The 24,226-nt window shown below is 42.5% G+C and overlaps 1 protein-coding gene across 2 annotated transcripts in view; it reads left to right on the plus strand.

The window, feature by feature from the left end:
* The window catches only part of DAAM2 (dishevelled associated activator of morphogenesis 2), a 388,390-nt gene that overhangs the window by 126,448 nt on the left and 237,716 nt on the right, over nucleotides 1-24,226 (plus strand). For both annotated transcript variants that reach the window (XM_054978243.1, XM_054978250.1), the window contains exon 4: nucleotides 8,065-8,270. In XM_054978243.1, coding sequence (XP_054834218.1) covers nucleotides 8,097-8,270 — 174 coding nt within the window. In that variant the 5' untranslated portion in view covers nucleotides 8,065-8,096. The remainder of the gene's footprint in view (nucleotides 1-8,064; nucleotides 8,271-24,226) is intronic.

Raw genomic sequence — 24,226 nt, forward strand, 5'->3', positions numbered from 1 at the left:
AACTGTTTGGCTTGATAGTGCTTTGTATAGCGATTCTTTATATTAGAAGGAGAAGCTTTTTTAAACTACTGAAGCAGTTTTCTGTAGCTTTTCCTTCTACCTCAAGGCACTGGAATTTGTCCAAGGGCTGATCTACATGTTTGGAAAAAATCACGTATTACACCTTGAAATGGTATATTTCTTGAAGGACTGTAGGTGACAGAAACGCATACTTGAATGTCTCCATAAGTGAAAAGCTCCCTGCCTGTGGAAAGCTAAAGTATCAGGAAGAAGGGTTCTACTCAATCTTTTATTTGTAGTTTTCTGTTTGTGGGAGTATTTTTCTTCAGCCAAAAAAATATGCCATTCTCTCACCCATTTTCTGTTCTTATATGGCACTAAAGGAATTATTTTCTTTTAGAGACTATTACAACTTGTTGACTCATATTTACAGTACTAGGGAGTATGGAAACAAACAAAAAGGTTCATTTTAGCGGCAATCCTAAGAACACTTTCCTGTGAGTAAGTCAATTGAATAAACTAGGACTTTATTCTGAGTAGACCTGCTTAGGATTGCTCCCTTAGAGTCACGTCTTGTGTTGGGAAACTTGATATAGGTTCTTTAATATTGGGATTTAAAAACTAGTTATATTAGGAAATCAATCCAGTAGTTTCCATTGATTTCAGTGGGAAACAAATAGAATTATAGGGAATTCATTTATCAACCTGTATCCTGCCTGACAAATTTCAAGAAGATAGGAAAATAAATCTTCATTCCATAGGCAGTTAGAGACTGGGCACAGTGAAGTATGAATTCGTGTGTATATTTTTTTGCTCCTCTGCTGGGAGGGATTCTGGAGTCCCTTTGAAACCTGGAGAATAGCTTGCAGCTCAGTGCAAGCCAAGCTCCCCAGCCCTTCTTCCTCTTTTTTGCCAGTATGTTCTTGGGATTGGATGCATTTAAACTAGAGGTGGGCTCTGGAGGCACAAGCCAAAGGGCAAGAGCACAAAAGCTCTCAGCCTGTGGCTTTTAGCCTGTGGTGTGAAGTTGGGACTCAGACACTATATTCAATGTCTACAAAGCCTGCCACCTACAAAAGATGGAAACTTTCATCAGAAACCAGACCTGGAATGCAAAAACAGCAGTCATAGAGCAACACCTCTTGGGCAATTTTAACATCAGTACATCACGTCTGCGGCCCTGGACTGTTTCATGATAATCTGTGGACACTAGCTTGTTGATTGTGAGGTACTAGAGGTTTACTTTTCTCTCTTGTGGAGGCTTTCTATATCAGGACTAGAATGTATGAGGTACATGTGGGAGCTGGTAGATGTGGTGGTGGGTTTTGTCAAAGTTGGCCAGTGCTGGGCAAGGTTGTTCGCTGCCTGCCCAATGTCCATAGCATCTGTAGAGTTGATGATGGAAAACCTTCTCCTTTTCCCATCTTCTTTCTAACGTCATGCAATGCCAGGTCAGTGAGCCACAAATCTGTCATGTTGTTGCAGGAGTTTGTTTTAGAATGATTTCATCTATGTGCTTGGCTTTATGCTTTTTTCAAATTTTGTGCTACCATACCATATTATACCTCTTTCCACTTGTTCATTATTGTACTTTGCTCAGTAAATAGTCTAGCTGTTGATTATAGTTTATTTTCACTTGCACTATGTAATCTGCCTTGAATCTCAGTGAGAAAGACAGACTATAAATAAATAAAATTAATAAACCTCAAGTGGCAGGTAAATACATCATTTTAAAAAACAATAAAATTGTAAGACTCCTAAACCCATCCCATACCTTACTTCATTGTGCTCTGTTTTAGCATTTTTCCTCAAGTCTGATGAACTACCTGAGTTGGAGCCTGGCAAGGAGAAATATTGTTCAAACAGTAGAGAAAGAAGGAAAGCTGTGGGGCAGGGAGCAGAAGAAGGATTAGCTACTCTCATATGCTTCCTGAGAATTTGTGGAAAAATAGCCCTCACCTTTTTCATGTAAACGTACAGAGTTTTCTATCCCTCACCTCACTTTTAAATCTAATAAAGGCATCTGAGGGATAACAAATCCTGAATTAGTAAGTTCTTGCAGAGATGACAGGATCTCAGTTACTAGGGTTGCCAGGTCCCTCAAGTCTCCCAGTGGGAGACTGGGATGCTGGCTCCTACCCTGTCGCCGCTCTTGATGTTGTGGCCACGTGTGCGTGCGATGATGTCAGTTCCAGGAGTGATGTCATCACGCAGGGTCAAAGGGGCCTTGTGTGACAACATCACACGCACCTGGAGGGGCAGAGGGAGCGGGCAGCCACCCTCTTTCTTGCGCCACCGCACCCCTTGTCCCTGCTGGCGCGGGCTGCACAGGAGCAGCAGCAGCCGCGGTGAGAGAGCAGGCTGCGGTGGTGGCAGTTAGTGGCCTGCTTTTGCCATCGCCACCTGCTCTCTCTCTGCCCCCGCTGCTGCCTGCTCTCGCAGTGTGGGAGCACGGCCCGCACCCAGGGGTGCGCTGCGCCACCCGGGGAGGGGGCGCCCCAGGGAGCGTGCCCTCCCGGCCAGGTAAGTGGGCACAAGGGGAGAAGGGGGGATCAGGGGATCCTCCGCCCCAGGCAGGGGGATGGCAACCCTGTCAGTCACTGATCTGACAGGTGTCTCCTGTGTGTGTTTTTTCTTTTTACTCTTGTGGGTGCAGAAACCATAGCCTTGCTTCTTTCCTCCCACAATCCACTAGGAAGGCAAACTGCCCATTGTTAGGGTACAGCAAAGCCTGGTTATCTGCCTCTGTCCCCATTAGTCTCAGCAACAAAACCCTTTTTCATTAGCAAAGTTCTCTCTTCTTCCACCCCATTCCTGTCTGCTTTCAAAGTAGGATACCGTTAGAGACTCAAGAAATCACTTGGCAAATAATAGATTGTACTTAACTTCGAAGATTTGCAGAGGGACTTCAGGGGTGTAATATAAGTTAAAGGCCCTGAAGTTAGTATGCATATCTGTTTGGATTTCACAAACATTACACTCTAAGCAAAACATATGAGTAGAAAATGCTTCAAAGTCTCTCCCTCGAGATTACATTTTTTTAAAGCAGTAGTTTAATTTTGTCTATTTTTTAACTTTGTACATAGGAGAGAGAAAGAGCTGTGGTGTTTTTCTTTTTCCTTTCTATAATATATATATATATATATATATATATATATATATATATATATATATATATATATATATATATATTCATTATTTTGATCCCAACTAGCTATTTTTTTTAAAATTAGGCATTATGAACTGCGTAACCCTACACAATCTATTTGAGTTCGTACATTGCCAGTAACGTACTCCACCCTTTGATTCCTGAAGTGGTCTGTATTTTTAAATCCCTAGACACACACTTATATGCCTACACTTTACAGTCAAGAGGTTATAGTTTTCCTTTCCTAGTGAATGCTGAGTCTTAGTATGGTGGTGGGCTGGGTGCTGGAAAATGTTAGTGTTTCTAAATATAGACTGTAATAGAGAAGGATGCTGTAAAGCTTTTACTGCTTTGCTTTTTGGGAGAACTGTGCTACTTGTGGGAGCTTCGTAGATTTTTCTCCCAACAAATGGCTATAAAAACACTGATGCTACGCAAGTTAGCCACATGCTCTTTATCTACAGAGTTTTCCATTGGCTTCCATGTCTGTATTCTTCTTTATTTCACAACAATCAGAAAATGCTGGAATGTTATGTACTAGTTTGCAGATGTGAACTCCATGCAGAAAATTCAGATTTGGACCTTGATCCATCTGTTGACCTTTATAGGAGTAAAAGAATGGCTTGAGAGCTGGGGACAGACCATCCGTGATGGGTCTGCTGTGGGTCCTACCGCTACCAGATATCCAGCAGAAAACTGGCCAGGACTGACATTGTTTAATGTTTCTTCGATCGGTGTGGTTGCTTATTGCTGAGCTGCAAGATACAAAGAAGACAGAGAATGATGCAAGGCTTTGACTATCAGTCATTCACTGTCGGATTAGAGATGGAAGGTGAACAGGGACTAAATTAAGGCTTGAAGCTAGTGTGAGAATGTTTGCTGTTCTTCCCTAACACTGCTAGCAGACATACAAAACTTTGTGCTATTGCTGTCTGGGTTGTAAATGTTCTATGTGGGAAAAGGCTTTTTTGAATCTCATAATTTTAGAGGTACCCCTCATATATAAATGGAACTTGGTCTGCAAAATTCCCCTATTTCTAGGTGTAAGGTTGGCCAGATTTGGTCTGAAAGCTTGGCCAGATTTGTCAAAGACTAATACAGAACCAAAACACATTTCTAGGTAAGACTTCTTCACATGATCCAAAAAGTACTAATTCTGAAGGGAGTTGTTCATCTGTGCAGCATATCCTGAGGTCTCACAGCTTGCTTGTGGATCCCGTGTCAAAGGGTGAGGGGGTGAAGGCAAGGCAGTACAGAGACACAGAGACAGGTTGTTGGAAATTAAAAGGCCACAACTGTATTGGTTTACCGATTATGGAACCTTGGCACAGCGTAGGTGTAGATCCAAATATTGGCCAATTCACCTGCCAGCTGATGACCACCCTTGACCCTTCAGCCCACCTGCTAAAAGGGTGGAACCGCAGGATGACAGGCCGTGAGATACCACATGGGCACAAACCTCTGTGTGAGCCACCCTGCCATCTGAAAGTGAGCATGCCCCAACAGCCCCTGAGCTGAGCTTGTCATTGTATGCATCGTTCCCAAGATCCCTTAAGGGGACCCCAAAGAATGGGAAACTTCTTGCAGGCACTGCCCCCCCCCGATCCATGTCCAGTGCCAAAACATTACAGAGCCATTACAAATGACTCAACAATTCATAGAAATGAGTGGGGGTAGAATTCCTGAACAAGAACAGAATGCTGGTGGGCCATCCAGCTCCATCAGGCAAACCAGAGGGAAGAACTCAAGGTCTGCTGCTGAGACCTGTTCCCACAAGCTGCTAATTGCCTGGCTGAGAAATCTGGGGCTGTGTGTGCAGCCCTGTAAGGCAGCTGGAAGTTGCTGGGCCTTAAGGACGATGGGGACCACTGTGCACCACACCTTCTCACCTCACGGATCGCAACTGGGTGCTTTTCTGACTAGGGTTGTTGAAATTATTTGCTGTAAGCTATAGAGTATGTTCTGCTCACATGGGGTACTGCTTACACATTTTTCTACTCAGAGTAACAACTATTTTTAATTTGCTTCAGCCTTACTACTTTTCATTAAGCCTGTGAACAAACTGGAGCCTTAGAGCAAGTGAAGTCTTAGTCACTTCATGATAACAGAAAGAAGAAAAATTGTAATGTCATCAATGAGTATAACTGGAGTGATCACATCAGAGTAAACACAAATATACACAGCAGTAGAAAGTTTGAACATATTAGCAAGTGTCTTTCTTGAAGATTCCATCTTTAAATGGTGGCCATTATACAAGATTCCTTAAGAACCAAAGTGGCTGGTTGATAAGTTTTTTTTGATTGTCTAGGAAAAACATAGAAGGGCACAAATCTAATTACCATCTGCAGTTAGAAAGAAACAATGCTCTCTTTCCCTTCCTTTTCTGCAACTGCGCACATTACAATATTGCATAATAACAGAGGCATTATGCTTTTCTGTGTGTGGGCTCCTTGGAGACGCAGGATCCCACACTAGGCTGACTTCTGGGCATTTTTTGCACTTCAGTCCCCACATTTGTAAGAATGTGCCTTGAAAGCCACTGTAACTCTGTGCGTACTGCCTTGCAGCCGTGACCTCATGCTTAGACATGATTAGATTGATCTTTTACCTGTTAACTGTATAAACTTGTCATCTCATGCCTATAGATGGAGAAAAGAAGCAGGTTGAGTGTGGGTTATGGAGAGTGGTCCATAGAAGCTGTGCCAAATGAGGGTATGGCTGCACTTGGAGAAAGCCGGCAAACCTGGACATCTCTGGGTTGCAGTTGACTCAGTGTGGTATGTTAGCTCTGCTGCTACTACTGTGAAAGTAATTTTTCTACCCCATTGGCTTTGCCTCTAGGAGAGCACAAGGCAGCCTTGTTCAGGCAAATAAACAAGACAGTGTGTCCCGGGGCAGGTTAGGGTGAACCAACAACGGCACCCTGCCTGACAAAACTCAGCTGTGTTGCTGTTGATATACCATTGAGTGACTCTGTTCACCTGCCATCTCCTGGCTCCCCCTCCCTTTCCTCCCTTGTACTTTTGAAAGAACACTTGAATTATTTACTCTCAAAATATAGTTTATTCTGCAGATTAAGTGAAAAAGATGAAGCTCTTTGAAAAAAAATAATACAAATAAACCTCCAAGCTGTCAAACAACAAGTCCCTTAAAAGGGCAAAATATGCAGCTTTTGTGTGGACTGTACAGATCCTTCCTTTCAAACTCCTGGCAGGAGACTTCCTGTTTGGCTGAATGGCTCACAATTGATGTTGTGTGCTGAGAGCCAAGGAGGACTTCCTTCTCTACCACCTCCAGCCCACTCTGTCAGCAGCCTAGACTCCTCATTGCCTGATCATTAAGTGTAGGCCTGACACTAAAACGTTAGGTGCTAAAGATCTCCTTTCAGCTGAGTGAAGTGCTATCAGGCCTTTGAGTCATACAATAGCCTCCAGTTTTGTGTGCACTGAGGAGTGCGGATGCAATTGGCATAGCTGGCATGAGCCAGTTCACATGACCAAATGTAGCTTGAGTACATCCTTGGGTAGTGTCTTGTATCTAGAACTGCAGGAGGCAGCTCAGAGTTATAGACCATAGGCAATGAAACCATGATCTATCTGCAGAATAAAGTGGGCACTACAGTGTGTTGAACACATTCAAGAGTAGCAAGAACCAGGATTTCTTGTCTCTGGAATAGTAGGAAGCATGATGTCTGAGGATGTGTGTTCAGCTATCACCTAATCAAACCCCATAATGACAGTGATGTTCATTAATATAATAGTTTTTCTTCTAATCTGAATGGGAAAATGGATGATAATTGGTAATATTTGTAAATGTTCATATCTAATTGTTATTGTGACACTTGCTCATTTAGTAAAATTCAAGAAGGTCAGAGGGAGGGGGAAAGTAAGGAGAGTGCAGCAGTTTCAATGTAACTATTCAGATATACCTGAAACCAGCAGATGTAACTGACAGGAGATGTTTACTTGTCAGCAGAGTTAACATGCAGATCTTACCACTATATTTCTTTCCAAGGTGGTGTTTATATGGCAATATTGCTGCATCATTGATTTGGGAAAATCCACCCAATTGATTTGTATCTACTGTTTCTACTTGGAAGTCTTTTCTGACAAATCCATGTGATTTTTATTTTCAGATGGAATGTGCTTTTCCCTCCCATGTGTACATTTCTATTGCAAACGAACTCCCAAGAAGGGAAAGGTTACACTGTGGCTAATCTTCAGTGCATCCTGAACTTTACATTTGTCTTAACAATTTTTGCAAGCATTCAAATTGGGGAACCTGCATTAACTGCTGTTTAAAGTCCATGTTAGAAGCAGGTACTGAGATCTACTAGATCATATTTGCTGTAGGATGTTGCCAAAGATATTTAGTATGGTCAGAATGTTCTGGAAGGAAGTTCTTAAAATTGTAGTTATCACCTTTGATGATGATGCTCTCAACTGCAGCTGCAAGACTGAAAATAATCAACCTAGCTATTATAGCTTCTGTCTCTAGAGTTTTCATGTGATTTGTACTTTGCCACAGGACTTCTAATCTATAAAAATAATTAATATGTCTATTCCTGTACCTGTTATCCCCCCTCCAGTTTTCAAATTCATACAAAATTGTTCAGCTTAATTTCATACCAACTCTAAAAAAACAGCAGAGGGCAGGGAGAATCTCTTACTAGAACCTTTGAAGGTTGCTTTAACAAAGATAACTAAAATCTGTGTTGGTTTTAAAAGGAGCTGAATTTTTAGAATGAGTAAAATAAAGAAACTCCTCCTGGATGAAAGTAGTGCATCATAGTCATTATGACTATGTAATCAGTTTTAACACAACTGTTTCACACTCACATATATGCCACTTACTGCAGCTTTTAGTGAGTTTCTTGGTTATACATCAGATTATTTTCCTGATTTTTTCTCCCGCAGATCATGATTGTTAGATAGCACTCTACAGCACAATGACCATGGCTCCAAGGAAAAGGAATCGTCATGCTTTGGGGTTTCTTTGCTGCTTTGGGGGCAGTGATCTTCCTGAAATTAACCTTAAGGATAACAACCCTCTACAGTTCTTGGAATTCTCTGTGCCAATTCCACCAGCAGAAGAGCTCAATGCGAGGTTCTCTGAGCTTGTGGTAAGTTTTTGCTTTCTTGCTTATGCTTTAGGGGAGGTTATGGTCAAAAGACATTCATAGGTGGTTTGTTCATTTAGGCATCACTTTTTGAAGTAATGGAAACTTGGTGGGAAAAATGTAAAGATTGTCTTATTTATAAAGCAAAGACCAAGTTCATAGGGGCATCATTTGATTCTAGTAAGCTAGCAAGACAAATTGAGCTCAACAGCTGGGAGACTGGTCATTAAGCACGTATCAAAAACTTTCCCCATTGTACTCAAAATTCAGTTTTGAGCTATTTCCCAGAATACCATAATGCAACTCAACATTTGTCTCATGGACTGAGAGCCAAACTGTATGCTATCAGAAACATGAGGCTGTCACCAAAATGCCAGACCTGCATGATTGCACCTCCTCCACTGTATAACTTGTAGTTCAGTTGACCTCTGTTCTCAATGTCATTACAAGGAAAGTCTTCCTGACTTACAGCTGGTAATGTGGAACATATTGTCCTATTCATTGTAGAGTAGGGGAGCTTGACACAGGGTTGCTGTTTCTGGTGACAGACCTGTCTTTCTGATTAACATGTAGTTCTGCCCTGAAATAGTAGCTTTTCTTTAACAGGAATCCCGCTTTGCTCAATGAACAGTTTAAGGAAAGCATTAGGCTCTTTATAACAATAGCTTCTGCAAGGACAACTAGAGTCATTTCTTTTAAGCAAATAGTATCTGAGCCCCAAAATGACCTTTGGTTGGACAGACAGTAGCATTTTGTTTACTTGAAGCAAGCTCCAATCTTCAGCATCGTTTCACTGGCAAAGCCTCCTGACAACTTTGTATGAGCTTTGTCATGCTGGAAACACTCATGGCCTATTTGTACTTCTCAAATCATGTTATATGTGGGCTTTTCCCCTACACTGAGACGATCACCATGTAGGAAAAAAGTCATGTGTGAAGCAGCCTCTAGCTATTGTAATCTGGACTGTATCCAAATGGAAAAAGCAGTGAATGTTTACAGTTGTGGTAGATTGGAATGGAAACTAGAGTTGTAGGTTGCAGAACTTGCCTTCTGGGCCTGGCTTGCCTATAACTGTGGCCTCTACTTTGTAGATATTAAAATAGATCAGGCCACATTGGTATTGATTGGTCAAGCTGAGATTTTAATTAAATTAGAAGGATGCAGTTTAAGTGTGCCAGTGTAAATCAGTGACCTGGAAATGTTTGAAAAAGCTGTGTGTTGTATTCCAGCAACTCTCGAGTTTAACGTGTATGAGTGAGTATACATTACAAAATCATTACATAGAGGAATCTTTTGAGATGTTAACAGAGAATCTCCAGTCAGCCAAATATTTTGCTGGGCCTCTTGAACTATACCCAGAGGCTATAGTTTAGCCTTTGATATCTGCCATCTCTTTGAAAAAACAAAATAAAATACTGCTGCTGCATTGTATGGCATTTATATTTGTAGGAGTCATGAACCCATCATAGCACTAAGCAGTAAAATGTGGGTCAGTGCTTCTACCTTTTTTTTTTTTTAGCAAGTCAACAAAATTCTATCTCAACTGTCCTAGAAGAGGCATATTTTCATATAATCTACTCCATAAATATTCTCTTCTCTTTGATGTTTTACCGGAGTTCCTGGAAAAATGTAAATCAGCTATTCCTGTGGTGGGATATGTTAGGCCAGTTCAATACCTTTTCTCTGTTATGTTTATCATTTTACTTCTCTCCAGAACCTTGCATGGACTTTGAAAACCATACTCAATGGTAACAGGTTTTCACAAAGGAACGAGGATTCCCTGCTTTTATTTGTAGTCAAGTTAAAGGCTAATCTCTGATAGGAACCTTTACAAAGAACTCCAAGATCTTTTCATCAAAGGACATATATTAAGAATATAAAATCCTTTCTGGATTAGACCAGTAGTCCATCTAGTCCAGCATCCTGTCTCACACAGTGGCCAACCAGTCTGGAGGACCTACAACAGGGCACAGAAGCCAAGGCCTTCTTCCCTTGGTGTTGCCTCTTAGCAATGGTATTCACAGGTTTACTGCCTCTGAATGTAGATGTTTCCTTTAGTCACCATGGCTAGTACCCACTGATTGATCTGTCCTCCCTGAATCTGTCTAATCCCTTTTAAAGCTGTTTGTGCCTATGGCCTTCACTACAGCCTCTGGCAGTAAATTCCACATTTTAATCACTTGTGTAAAGAAATATTTCCGTTTGTCATCTTGAATCTACTGTCCATCAGCTTCATTGGATGCCCCCAAGTTCTACAATTTTGGCAGACAGAGAAAAAGTTCTTTCTGTCTACTCTCTCTGTCCTGTGCATAACTTATAAATCTCTATCATGTCCCCCATCCCTGCATGTTTTGACCTTCTGCATAATTATTCAAGCCTGTGACCTTCTTTGGATTATAGAAATTGGTTGTTTTTTCTTCTTTTTATCCCACTTTATATTTTATATATATATAGTATTTTGCTTTTATATTTACAGTATCTTGCTGTATTTTAGTCTGTTTTATGGTATATTTTATCTTCTTATGTATATGGACTGCTGTTGTTATCTGCTCTGAGCTCACTTGTGGGGAGAGCAGGCTAGAAATTTAATCAAATCAATTAATGCTTCTTATTGGCTTCTGAGAGGCATCAAATCATAAATCACCAGCTGGTACATTATCCTATGCAAACATGCGGTAGTCTAGGTTTTTCTTCCTTTATTGTTTGAGACTTTTTTCTCTCGTCCTCTAGTTTTATGGTTTACCCATCTCTTCTGCTGTACCAGCATTTTAATTCCTCTGGTGTTATCCCACGTATTATGTCTGGTCTCATGTATCTCCTTACATGCTGTAATCACAGATGAATATTTAACAACCCATTTAAGCAGCTAACATAACATTAACTACAATACTTCCTCTCCCCAACACATGCCTTTGGCTAATTTTTGACATAATCACTTGCATCACTGGATTGAAGAATTTATAAACTTTGAACACTTTGTCTATAGAAGGCAATTGTGTATGGACTTATTTTAGATATTTGGAATTTTTTTGTAGATACCTATGTATAGATTTGCTGAAAAGTGTTTTTGTAGCCAGCACTGTTTTATTTTTTTCCTTTGTTTGCTTTTTAATTTTTTCTGTTTTGCACTAATAAAATAATAATAATGTAAACTTTTTTTTAAAAAAAAGAAAAAAATAGTCACCCGCATTTGCAAGGGATCACTGTCCACTGTGATTTAATGAGTTTATATTCTGGATCATTCTGAACATCTTGTCTGAGATTTGTTTTTGTCTCTTTGGCTGTATACTCCAGTGCATCGATTGGCATTTATGAGTGACCTGAGTAACAAGATCACATTTCAGGCAATGTGCTCAAAATGCTTTAGCATTGCCCGTGTGTAAATTGTCATCCTCAATTTGAGAGTCCTTTCCATATCTTAGTAGAGAACAAACTAATAATCAATGGAAACTTTGCAAGTTATTTGACTTCTCTGTAATTCAACTAGTTTGTATTTTGGAGACATGGCATAGGCTCCATCTCTGGACAGGCTATGTGAGGGAAATGATTTGCCCCCCCCCCCTTCTCTCTCCTTCATGAAATAAAGAAGTAAGCCCTCTCTGTACTTGAGAGAATGGTGGTATGGCAGATCTGTACCCCATCAAAGGTGAAACTGGCCCATAGCCATCATTCCAGTCTGCTTTGGCTAGCTCCCCACTTTTCTCTTCCCATCTGGCACCACACATTATGCTTGTAATGAAGTGCTGCTGCAGTTGGTGGTCTACATAGTATGGGCCAAGCTGGTTGTGTGCCTGCTGGCAGTGAGGGCTATTGTAAGAGCATATGTTTTTCTTTGCACAGATTTATTGACTGAACAGGAAACAGAAGGGAATCTGGAAGAACTCTTAAAATCAGCCACCAAACAGAGAAAGAATTGCTCCCCAAATCCCTGGCCTCTTTCCTTGAACACTGAAGGTGCTATAGGAGGACATAATTGGATAATGGGGGCATTGGATTCATTTTATCCGATGCCATACTGGAATATGTACATTTGTGACAAGAATTTGCTTTTTTGAGCTCTTTTGGGTATTGAAGTACTCAAATTGAATTGATCACTTACTTCAGTGACCTGAAGTATGAAGGTTTGCAGACTCGAGTCACTAAAAGATAAGGAATGCCCTTCAGTAGCCAACCCAGAAAGATAACATGATTCTTAAGGAAAACTGGGTGTCAAGAAAACAGCAAGTATAAGGATTAAGATTAATAGGGATTAAGGTGTTATACCCTTGGGCCTTCTGGCATAATAGTTCTGTTTCTATTACAACTTTGAGTTTCCCTTTTTTATTTGAAGAAAGGAAGCAAGAAATTTAATATAGGCTGTTGGTAGTACAAGTACAGGACACATTTTTCATAAACAGCAGCAGTGGAACAAAAGCCAAACCATAATAATTATATCAAGGATTCTCAATGGTTTAGAAATATTTTTTCCTCCTTTTTGTGGTCCATCCAGCAATCCAGGGCGTTAAATGTAATGTTAGCTTCGCTACTGGCCCCATTTTCACTTGAGACAACCTTCTCTCCTATTGATTGTTTGTTATTTATGTTGCTTTTGAGTAGAGCCAACATTGGTTGATGGAGGAAAAAAAACCAAACCAGCTAGAAATCATACACTGTTATTTTTTCATCATACTTCTATTCAACTGCTCTTTAACAGACAGAGTAATTTAAAGGGGGATCCCAGGAAATCTTCTGTCTCATATAGCAACCTTTGTTGCTTCAAAAGTAGGGCTATGACAATAAGTTCATTTGGTTGTGAAAGGCAGACTGTAAATGCTGTAAAATAAATAAATTTTAGATCTTTTTAATGTTGATGTATTATTTTGGCAGCTGTACTGTGGGTTTGCTGAGTCTGAAAATCAGGGTGAAATGTTTTAATAAATTGACTGTAAAATGTTTGATTGAAATTTGAACAGGAGGAAATGCCTCTTTTAAAATAGCAAATGGTGTGGCACCAACAAGAGAATACATTGTTCTTCATAAGGATGAAAAATTAGTTGATTTGGACTAGGGCTGCCATTCCCCTGCCTGGGGCAGGGGATCCCCTGTTCCCACCTCCTCCCTCTCGACCCCACATACCTGACCAGCGGGGAGGGCCACACCCTGTGCCCCCCGATGGCGTATCGTGTCCTTATGCCCCATCGCGGTGTGCTCCTGTGCCCCGCAATGGGCCCGTTTCGGGCCAAATCAGGCCCATGGGGGGGGCTATTCAGCCCTTTGGTGAGCGCACAGATGCACGCCGGGCCACCCTTTGACCCGCATGATGATTTCACTTCCTGAAAGTGATGTTATCACGCACACGGGGAGCACGTGCATGCACTGTGCGTGCAGCAAGAGACACAGAAGAATGTGGAGGGTGAGTGCCAGGTTCCCAGTCCCCCACCAGGGGACTCAAGGGACCTGGCAACCCTAATTTGGATTTATATAATTAAACAATTAAGACGTTTTGAATTGGTTGATGGTCTTACCTACACAGGTCTGTGTTCAATGTCTGTGTATTATGACAACTTTTATTGCTGGTCCTAACCCCCATCCCAAATCTGGAAGCTTTTGGCTTCCACCACTGAAGCCATTTTTAATATATTTTTCTCCTGACACTTCTTTGTGCCGCTTTAGCTGTAAATTCTGAATGGCAAGACTTTATGGTTAAAGAATCTATGAACACATGACAATGCCTCCGCCCAGTCCATGCCACACATATATAACAGACTTGTGAGGACAACATATGCAGCCAGCATGCATACAGCTAACCTGATTCCTCACTTATTGTTGCTATTATCTCATGCTGTCCACAGTTAACAATTTTCTTCTGATGCTTGTGCCATGGAAACTCTGAAGTAACAGTGAAAGCAAAATGGGTTTCAAGAAACTAGAACCCTTACTACATTGTAGATTTTTCCTTAGTTTTCCTCATATGTCTCAGGACTCATTATAAAAGCATTACGTAACTGGTTTTGATCTCTCTGCTTTCGAAGATACCCTGTATATTACAATTACCTTGCAATATTACAATTTCTCATTAAACCCTTTCTCAGACCATTGACTAGAGTGGGAGAAAAAAAAACAGCCTTAGATTTTTAGAAATGGCAGCCAAATAAAATAGATTGTTTTCTTTCTGCCCTGTTAGGTTGTGTCTGGATTATCAGCATTTTTCTGCTTCGGTGTTGTTTCTTCCATATCATGGCTGGCAAATGCAAGAGGCTCTTTCATTCAAGTGTCTCTGAGCCTGTGTAGAGTATCTTTCCCTCACATCACAACCTGTCCCCTTGCTTCTTAACCTGTTAGGGTTAAGAAGCAAGGCCTCAGGGCAGGTGACACAGTTTCTAGGCAGACTAGAGTTCCAGCTAATCTGGAACTCTAGGATATCTATTGACTGCTTTTCCTTTACAGGACCCAAAACAGAATACAACAAATAAAAATACCGTTAAACACAATAAAAGAAATGTATCTTAAGATGACAAGAACTAACTGTATCTTTAGACACCAGAGAGCAGTCTGTCCAAGGCCACAGGGCATAAGCACAGCCAAGGGCTCTTCAGCTCTCATGCAAGGGTTGATGCCTCCTGGCCTTGTCTAATATATATACTTGAGACAGGAAGAGCAAACAGAAGCACAGCTAAGATGTAGTGGCTGGCAGCAATGTGCCTCCCAGTCTGCCCTCCCTGCTTAGTAGAGGTGAGCATGGACCAGAAAATGGACCAAAACTTTGCATGGACCGGGCCGGTTTTGTGTTTGTGAACCGGCGGGTTGTTTCCCATGGACCTACAGACTTTTTGCCAGTCCGTTGGTCCGGGGTCCATTAAAGCCTCCTGGTGCCACTGGCAAGTAGCTCCAGAAGTGCTTTAACATTTAACACCCCCCCTTGCTCCAGCTGACTGGTAAGCCCACCAGTCAGCTGGAGCGGAGGAGGATTAGAATGGTCCCGGCACCCACTGGCAAGCGGCTCCGGGAGCACTTTAACATTTAACTCTCTCTCTTGCTCCAGCTGACTAGAGTTGACCTACCTGGTCAACAATTTCCTTTTTCAGATGGTGGAGGAAGTGACGAGGGGCTTTGCCATACTGGACTTGATATTAACCAACAAAAAAGAGTTGGTTGAGAAAGTGGTTGAAACCTTAGGAAGAAGTGATCCACATCCATTACTGTATTCCATGTCATGGGAATTATCCCATTGCCTACTAAGTCATATCTTTCCATCTGCATTATTTGTAAATAATTTATTGCTGACTGATGTAAAATAAGTACAGCTAACACTGTTATCTGGGATAGTAAAAGGACAAACATTACTTACTTTTACATCAACCGCTTCTGTACTTTTCTGTGGAGCAGGCCTTTGATGGGATGCAGAAGAGTCAGGCCTCTTCTGTCTGTGCTTCCTGACTTTATGAGTGTGGCCACTCTGGCTCCGAGCCTTGAGCCATTAGCTATGTACAGCTCAGTGTTCTCCTTGTTAAACATTTTATTGCTCGAGGCAAGTGTGCCATGTCCTTTCTTCTTAGCTGTGAGGTCTATGGGTTAAGGATAATGGCATCCCTCAAGGAGTCCTTTCCCAGTTCCATGAAGGCCCTGAGGGCCCAGGCCTCTGATTTGAGGATTGCCTCTTCCTCTACTAACTTGATTCCCTCAGGGTGCTTACCAGAGCTTTACTGCATAGCACTCAGTCAACTTTATAAGCACTGCTACTGTCACAAGTGGAGGCAGCTCACTACTTGGTCCCTAAGTACCCCACCTGCCCCAGATGGCCGCCCCAGGACCTGCTGCAGGTCTCTGAGTAAGTACTGTGCCTTTCTTCAACAGGCAGACTCTGTCCAGTTGGGCCAGGTGAACTCCTGCCCCACTTCTCCATTCCACCTTGGGTGCAAAAAGCCCCTCCATGCCTTCTGCTGGTATCATGGCAGCTGAATCATCAGGATGACTGGACAGTGTGCAAGTGGTCTAGGTGAACCCCTGCCATGCTCCTTTGTTCCTCTTACCACTGGCCTTCTTTGTTCACCTACATGTGAGGTGAACTTTCCACACCTTCTGCTGGGCCCTGCCAGCCAGATGCACCCCTGCCATTCTGCCTGTCCACTAAACAAAGGAGATAGGGCAGACACTGGACTCTTAAATGTGCTTTCTCCACCCTAGTTCCAGTGCTGCATGCCAAGTTGGCTGGCTCTCCCTTTCCACAGGTGGCAGCACCCCCCACCTCTGCGAGGGAGTGTGTCTGGAACAGCCTTCTCACAATAAAAGCCTCTTGTGACTGCTGGATGAGGAGAAAGAGAGAAGACTGTTTTCATTAGTTATCTCAGTTTTAATCAATCACACACATTCAGATGTTGAACAATGAATCTAGTTGCTATAATTGTTAAACAACTTGTAATGTGAAAAGTACACATCTGTCAGAAAGCCAAAGATGCATTATATAAATGGGAGCTGTCACGAGGGAGTGAATTATTGTACCACCCAATTGCATAGTTGCCCTGTGGTTATTTCTGAGTCAGCCAGTTGTAGACACTACAAATTAAGCCTGAGTTTCCTCATGATGTAAGGTTGAATTGGTGTGGAATTTTGTGGTTCCTGAAAATATCCTTGAGTTTGTGATTCTGAACCTGCCTGGAATGGTGTTCAGAAGTACCTGTGTCCTTATGGAAGCTGCTTTTTGATGACTCAAGGCTGCACGTGAAGAACATAATCATATGAATGGGGCTGATAGCATGGGCCCCGTTCATATAATTATGGATGAGGGAGCCCAAGCCATGCAAAATTCTCACCTATGTGGTTGCATCCTTCAAATAAAGCTGCTCCTTACACACAAAAGTAGCTTTCAAGTGGCTGCAAGTTCATCTGCAGGGCATTTAACATGAGAAATAAGGTTTTTTGGGTCTATACGTATCTTTTTTTCAGCCCCTTCTCTCTTGCAGTTGTAAGTAAAAGACATTTGATGGAATTCTTATCAGGAGTAAAAAGACCCTGACACTGCCGACCTTCTTGTTTTGCTTTAGTGAGACTGACTGGTTGACAGTTGATGTGCAAAGAGAACTTTAGCTATGGAACTTCAACTGAATTTTGCAGGAATGGAGGGTAAAAAGGATGGCAGTGAAGTGGCAGTTAATAGTGGCAAATGGAATTAACCACATGCTCTCTGTCTTGCTCATGTAACTGGTTTTGATGGGCTCCTGCAGTCATAGTGAGTGCTTTGGAGAGCATGCTAGTAACCAGATCATTATAGTGAGGTGAGGGGAGACTGTCTCATCAGAGCATCAAGCTATGCAGCCAGTTAGCTTTCAGCACTCTGCTAAATATGGACTTGAAATCAATGGGACTTGTTACCAAGTAATTCTGTTTAGGTCTGTGGTGCCCTTTAAATATGATTAGAGCACTGCAGGAAGCTCAACGCTGTTTATATTAGGGTTTTACAGATATTTCCCCCAGTAATTTACATGAAAGTTATAGCATGTGACAATTTTGAGCAAAAGCTGAGAATCTGAGACTCAGTTGTGAGGATTCCAAGTTAACAATCTGGCAACTCGGACTCTTAGACTGTAATTCCAGATGGGTAGTTATAGTCCAGTGGCACTTTAAGAACTCAGAAAATTAATTCCTGCATAAGCTTTCTTGATTCAGAGCTCACTCCATGCATGTGATGCACAAAGACTTAAGCTGTCCTAAATGTTGTTAAGTCCTTAAGATGCCATTGGACTTCCGTTTTAAGGATCTTAGATTGGCTCTTAGAGCCCAGTGGTTCCATTTCTCAGTTATGGCTCTAGGATTGGGCCTTATATAATATGGATGACTTTAACCGAGGACCGGTTAATTCACTTTTGATAACTCTTATTAGACCTCTCCATTTCCCTTCAGCACTTTTACGTAATATTGTTAGAGGGAATTAAGGGTCAGCCAAGGCCATGTCCTACCGTAAGTGTTTTGCTCAGCAAAATCATTTGGTAAATAGGATTCAGGCAAGGGGAATCAAGTTGCTGAGGAAGTGGGAGGGTGACACTGGCCCTGCCCAGGAAATGCAGCCTGCTTCTGGCACAGGGCCCTCGCTCAGATGCTGTGATTGTCTTCCCTTCTCAAGCCTTTCCTGGCCCAGGTTCAGTTCCATGAGCCAGCAGACTTTTGTTTGAGCAGGAAGTGATCAGAGAGGTGTGTGCCTGTGTGCTTTGGCTCAAGCCAAAGTGTGAATTTGCCCAAGTCTTTTCTGAACTCATTAACATTAGAGCTGAACAGAAAAAGGGTTGTCAGGGAGGAAGAGGGTGGGGGCAGGGAAGCCAGAAAAGTAGCAGCTATTTCCTAATAACTTTCCCACACCGAAGTTGCCCTAATAGGGGCTCATATGAGAGATTCTGACAGCAGAAATAAAGGGGAGGGGAAGGGGAATGAGAAGAGGGGGAGCAATGAAGGGTGGGGATAGGGGCTTTCTGCTGAAACAGCAGAAGTGGTACCGCTTCATTATTAATGTCCAGAGGCTTCTGTTGGATTAGGCTAGACCATGCTCTATTTCAGGCCTGGTATTAGTCATGCTCCTTGCTTCATGCTCCTTGCTTCACAGGCTGTTCTTCCCCCGCCCCCCTCCATCATTATGGGCATGGGTGAATGTTTGAACTTGGATGTTGTTAAGGCATTTTGAAAGAAACAGTTTTTGCCAAGCTAGTTTGGATCTTTAGGGGGCTAGAGCAATTGCCCTAGCACCCGAATATGACATGAGGCAGTAAAGACGGATGTGAATTATGTGGGTTCAACTAGTTTGTTTATTAACTTTTAACTTTAAATTGCTGATACCTGTCAAATGCTTATACCATAAGCTGACTATTTTGAGGGTGGGCTGCATTAGGCATCCTCCTTGTGTGCCCACCTGGCAAATCCACCCTGGCTCCAATCCAATTCCTGACTAGTGGTTTTTGCTTGCCTTGTTTACCCTAGCCTGCACAGCCTCTTGTGCAGAGAGGTACCCAGCTTCATCTGCAACCTCTGACAAGCTGCAAGGCATCGACCAGGTTCAGGAGATGCTGTTCAGCACCTGGGGCACTTCTTCATCCAACCGCCCAGTATGTGATGGCCTGGTCTGGACTCCCCCACCACCATCAAGATGCCTAAGAGTGTTTGCCAATTAACCCTACCTATCCTGAGCAACCTGCCCTATTCCTGCCAAATAGGGGAGTTAGCCTATCTTAAAACCCCTTGCCCTTGAGCCACCTCAGCCCCACCCCTCAAGCCTCGTGTCACTTTCCAGTCATGTGGGCTGAGGCAAACTGGACCCTAGGTAATAGCCCTTGCTAATAGCCATGAAGCCCACTTTTGTTGTAGAAAGAGACCTTCCTGTATACTTAATGCTTAATCTCCACACATTGCTCACTGAATATATTTGCAAATAATATTAGGAATACTCTCTCCCTCCAAAGAAAATGGTGCCAGTACAGGCTGCCCTGAATGTTCCACAGGACAGGGAAAGTGGAAAGTGAGACTATGCAGATATTCGTGTGTATGCTCTGAATAAATAAACATTGGCATTCACAGCTACCGTTCTGCTGCTTTAAAGGTGTGCACTGTAGCCAGCTGTTAAGGTGTCTGCCTCTCCAAGCCTGCAGCTAGTCAGAGTGGGCCCTGATGACAGTCTACCCAAATGCATACTGAAAAGCAGACAGCATTTTCCAAAAATGGGAGTTTGGAGGGGCACAGCCGCACCTTCAGAAAACAAACAGGAGATTAACTAGCAATTGAGAGAATGAAAGGAAGCCAGAGCAGAAGGCAGGGGGTGTGGCTGGCAATAGTTCTGTATTTATGAGAACGGATAGGATTTAACTGAAGCCAGCAAGCTCACTATGGCTTTATCATGTTTTTAGTGCCAAGATTCAGCTTTGGAATATGCTATGCACTATTTAAAAAACAAGGAAGGAACCAATGCCTCTCAGTTTAGAAATCAAAACCTGGTACGAAAACTCTCAGTGAGAAAGAACAAATGTGGCGTAAAAAACAATATCTCTCTCTCTCTCTCTCTCTCTCTCTCTCTCATATTTAGCTTCATTAGAACAAACAAAATGCCTTGGGCTTTACAGTTTTGAATGCAAATTGCAGTGATCGTGTCCAATGTGTTTCTAGTTTATTATAAAGCATATTCTAAGATCCCACATGCCCTGTTTGCTAGTTTTGCTGTTGGAATGGTCTTGTATGTTCTTTTGCCTGGCTTGAAACTAATTCCAGATGCATGGGCTGTGTTAGTCTCCTTGTAGCATCTCTCTCCCCCCTGCCCCATTTTGCAGCCTTTAATATCAATCCATGGCCAATGTAGACGTACATTTTATGCATCTGACTCATGGGCCACATCCAGTCCCTGTTCTGTTTTTAAAAACTCCCTCCATATTCCATATTAGGAAAGCAAGGCACTTCTCACTAAGCAGGCATTCTTGAAAGGAGGGCCTATAAGGTAAAAGGCCCTGCTGTGCCTCTTACTGTCTATTCCAAGTGTCTTTCCTGCCTGGTTGACTGAGGCAATGATGTTATGGTCAGAACAGGGAACAATCCTCCTTCTAGCAACTTGGCCTGGGAATATTAAGCCCCTGCCCCCTCGCCAGTTGGCCCTCCCTGGTCAACAACATCAGAAGGAAATAAAATAACAGGAAGAAGAAACATAAACAAACAAATAAATAAGGCAATGGGATATGGACCAAAGAGGAAAATACTCAGTGTGATCCATCAGCATAACTATATAAGAGTTGTAAGAGGCATATACAAAAAAGCTCTTTCCTGTATTGTGCAGGGAAGAAGGAGCCTTGCTGAGTTCCATCTGCACCATACTAATTATGTGTATTCTTCACATGCAATGGACTCACCTGTTTTATATGGAATAAGTAGATAGCAATGCTAAGTAGGTCTCAATGCTGCAAGTTCTTTTCAGAATTCCAGTGAAAACAACAGCAACCACAAACCAGTTTATTAAGAGCTGTAGCACACTATAGTTGCGGCAGTAAGGACACACAAATTGTATCATATTGCCTCACCCATGCGAATTAAGGATACCAACTAAAGGTACAGGGTGGTTAGCCAGAAGCAGAGAGCACGTCTGGTCTCAGGGACGGCAAGGAGGAAGCTAGTGCCCACAGTCATGCATGTTGCCTAGCTTTGCTTTTGTTGTGGTTGGAGAGCAAAAAAACAAGCTTGGCTTTTGGGGATGGTATTTTTGGGCTGGATTGTTCTGAGCTTCCAGTGGCTAGATGGTCTACTTTTAAAGAAAAATGTTTCTATTAGTCTCAATGGCCAGGTCAAAAGTTCAGTTACACTAAGAGAAGTGAAATTTCTGGAAATTTTGAAACCATAGGGGAGGACAAGTTTTTGGGAGTGGCAGTGATTGAAATATATGGAATACTTACTTCCCTAAACCTCTTTTACTGTTTGAAAAACATAAAATGCATAATTTAGAACTGAAATTTAAAAGTATAAATATTTTTGTTTTCTTTAAGAAAAATGGGATACATATCCAGTACTTAAGGAAGACTTGCAAACTACTGCACTCTGTTACCATAGTATATATATCTTTAATTTTTGCCATCTGAGAGGTTGGACAAAATAAAAAATTAAGGTAGAAAATTAATTCTGTAGTAAATTGAGGTGAGTGGCATAGTGGTTAAGAGTGGCAGGACTCTAATCTGGAGAACTGAGTTTGATTCCCCACTCCTCCACTTGAAGCCAGCACGGTGACCTTGGGTCAGCTACGGCTTCTCAGGGCTCTCTCACCCTCACTGGATGATTGTCAGGGGATAACAATAACACACTTTGAAAACTACTCTGAGTGGGCATTGTTGTCCTGAAGGGCAGTATAGAAATTGTTGTTATTGTTATTATTCTTTGGACAAAAACCCTCTCATAGAATCATAATAGGTAGAACTTCCAGCATGTTTAGATATAAAGCTAACTTCTATAACATTGAAAACACTGAATTAATAATTTGTTTAATAATACGTATATTATCATTAAACACAGCATATTAATTGTTGCCAAAGTTATATTTAAACAAAAAAATCTTTAAAATCTTGCACATATCTACAGTGTGTTTTTCAGTGCTCCCCCAAATTTTCCCATTTTTCCATTGGAAAAATTTAGAAAATCCTCAGACTTTTCATGCTATGCATTTTGAGTGTGAAAATCCTTGTCTTAAGAAGCATTTACTCATTCTAAAAGAAAAAAAATCATATGCTTTCCCCCAATGCTCCTTGAAAAAAAAACCCTAGGAAAAATTGGAGGGAAATGCACCCCCCCCCATTTCCCCATTTTCTTTTCTGGACTTTTATGTATCCTTGTAACTGTCTTTTCCATCTTGTTCAGTACTAGCGTACTTTCATGTGTTCATGTGAAGCAAAGGCTTAAACAACATTTTAGCAATTCTGAACCATTCTCTTTCTGTCTTCCTCCAACTATCTTTGCATGTTTCTTCGAGCAACAGTTTCTTTTGTAAATTACAACACTGCATAAACTGTCTCCCCAATTTTCCAGGCATTGCTGCAAGAGACCCTTGTACACATCTTGGCCAGATTAATCATAAATTTTCCTAATGCTTTCAGATATTTACTAGAGGTTCTTTCAGCAAATGGCCTTATCCACAGCTTAGGAAATCATCTTTTTGTCACACAGGACTCTTCGAGCTGGAAATCTTCCCTTTTCTCAGCTACAGCCTCTGAACTTTTAAAATTCCAGTAGCACTGTCTTACTTGGGTCTGGGTTGGCCATTCTTGGACTCTAAATTCAGGGGAACCCATGTTACAGATAGACATTCTGAAGTGTGGTGGAAACATTTTGAACACACAGATCCCACATTTCAGGGCTTATCTGTAGAGATGGGCACAGAACAAAAAAAAAAGAACCATGTGATTCGTGGTTTGTAGCATTCCACGGAACCTTGAAACACAAACTTCCGACCTTTTCCCAGTTCGTGGTTCGTTGTTCCGTGGCATTTCAACCGCCCTGCACCAGCTGCTGAAGCCGTTGTGGGGTGTTTGAAATAAACAGCCCCTTTCTTCTGCTGCCTGGGCAGCAGGAGAATGGGGTTATCAGTTTCACAGACCCTGTGCCATTTTCAGCTGATGGGCTGAACCCAGCACAGGGTCTGTGAAACTGACAGCCTCTTTTCCTGCTGCCCAGGCTGTCAGTTTCACAGACCCCATACTGGAACCGATGCGGGGTCTGTGAAATGGACAGCCCATGCAGCAGGAGAAACAGGCTGTCCATTTCACAGACCATGTGCTGTGGGTCTGTAAAACGGACAGCCCGGGCAGCAGGAGAAATGGGCTGTCTGTTTCACAGGCCCCGTGCTAGTTCCAGCATGGGGTCTGTGAAATGGACAGCCTGGGCAGCAGGAGAAATAGGCTCTCCGTTTCACAGACCATGTGCTGTGGGTCTGTAAAACGGACAGCCCGGGAAGCAGGAGAAACAGGCTGTCACTTTCACAGGCCCCACACTGGAACAGGTGTGGGGTCTGTGAAATGGCATCTTCTTTCTCCTGTTGCCAGAGCAGCAGGGAAAGAGGCTGTCATTTCACAGACCCCGCGCTGGAACCGGCACAGGATCTGTGAAATGACAGCTTCTTTCTCCTGCTTCTGGCAGAAAGAAGCTGCAGAGCAGCTGGCAGAGCAGCTGGCAGCAGAAGAAAGAAGCTTATCCAGAGCAGCTGGCAGCAGGAAAAGAGGCTGTCCATTTAACAGTCCCCACGCAGGTTCCAGTGCGGGGATTGTGAAACTGACGGCTCATTACTGCGGCTGCCCGGGCTGTCCATTTCACAGCCCCCGCACTGTTCCAGCGTGGGGATCTGTGAAACTGACAAACTGACAGCCCGGGCAGCAGGAGAAAGGGACTGTCAGTTTCACAGACCCCGCTCTGGGTTCAGCTGATGGGCTGAAACTGGTGCGGAGTCTGAAACTCTGAACCCGGCCACGGAATGGCTGGAAAAATTT

Source organism: Eublepharis macularius, chromosome 1 (assembly GCF_028583425.1).
Source record: "Eublepharis macularius isolate TG4126 chromosome 1, MPM_Emac_v1.0, whole genome shotgun sequence".
Taxonomy (NCBI): domain Eukaryota; kingdom Metazoa; phylum Chordata; class Lepidosauria; order Squamata; family Eublepharidae; genus Eublepharis; species Eublepharis macularius.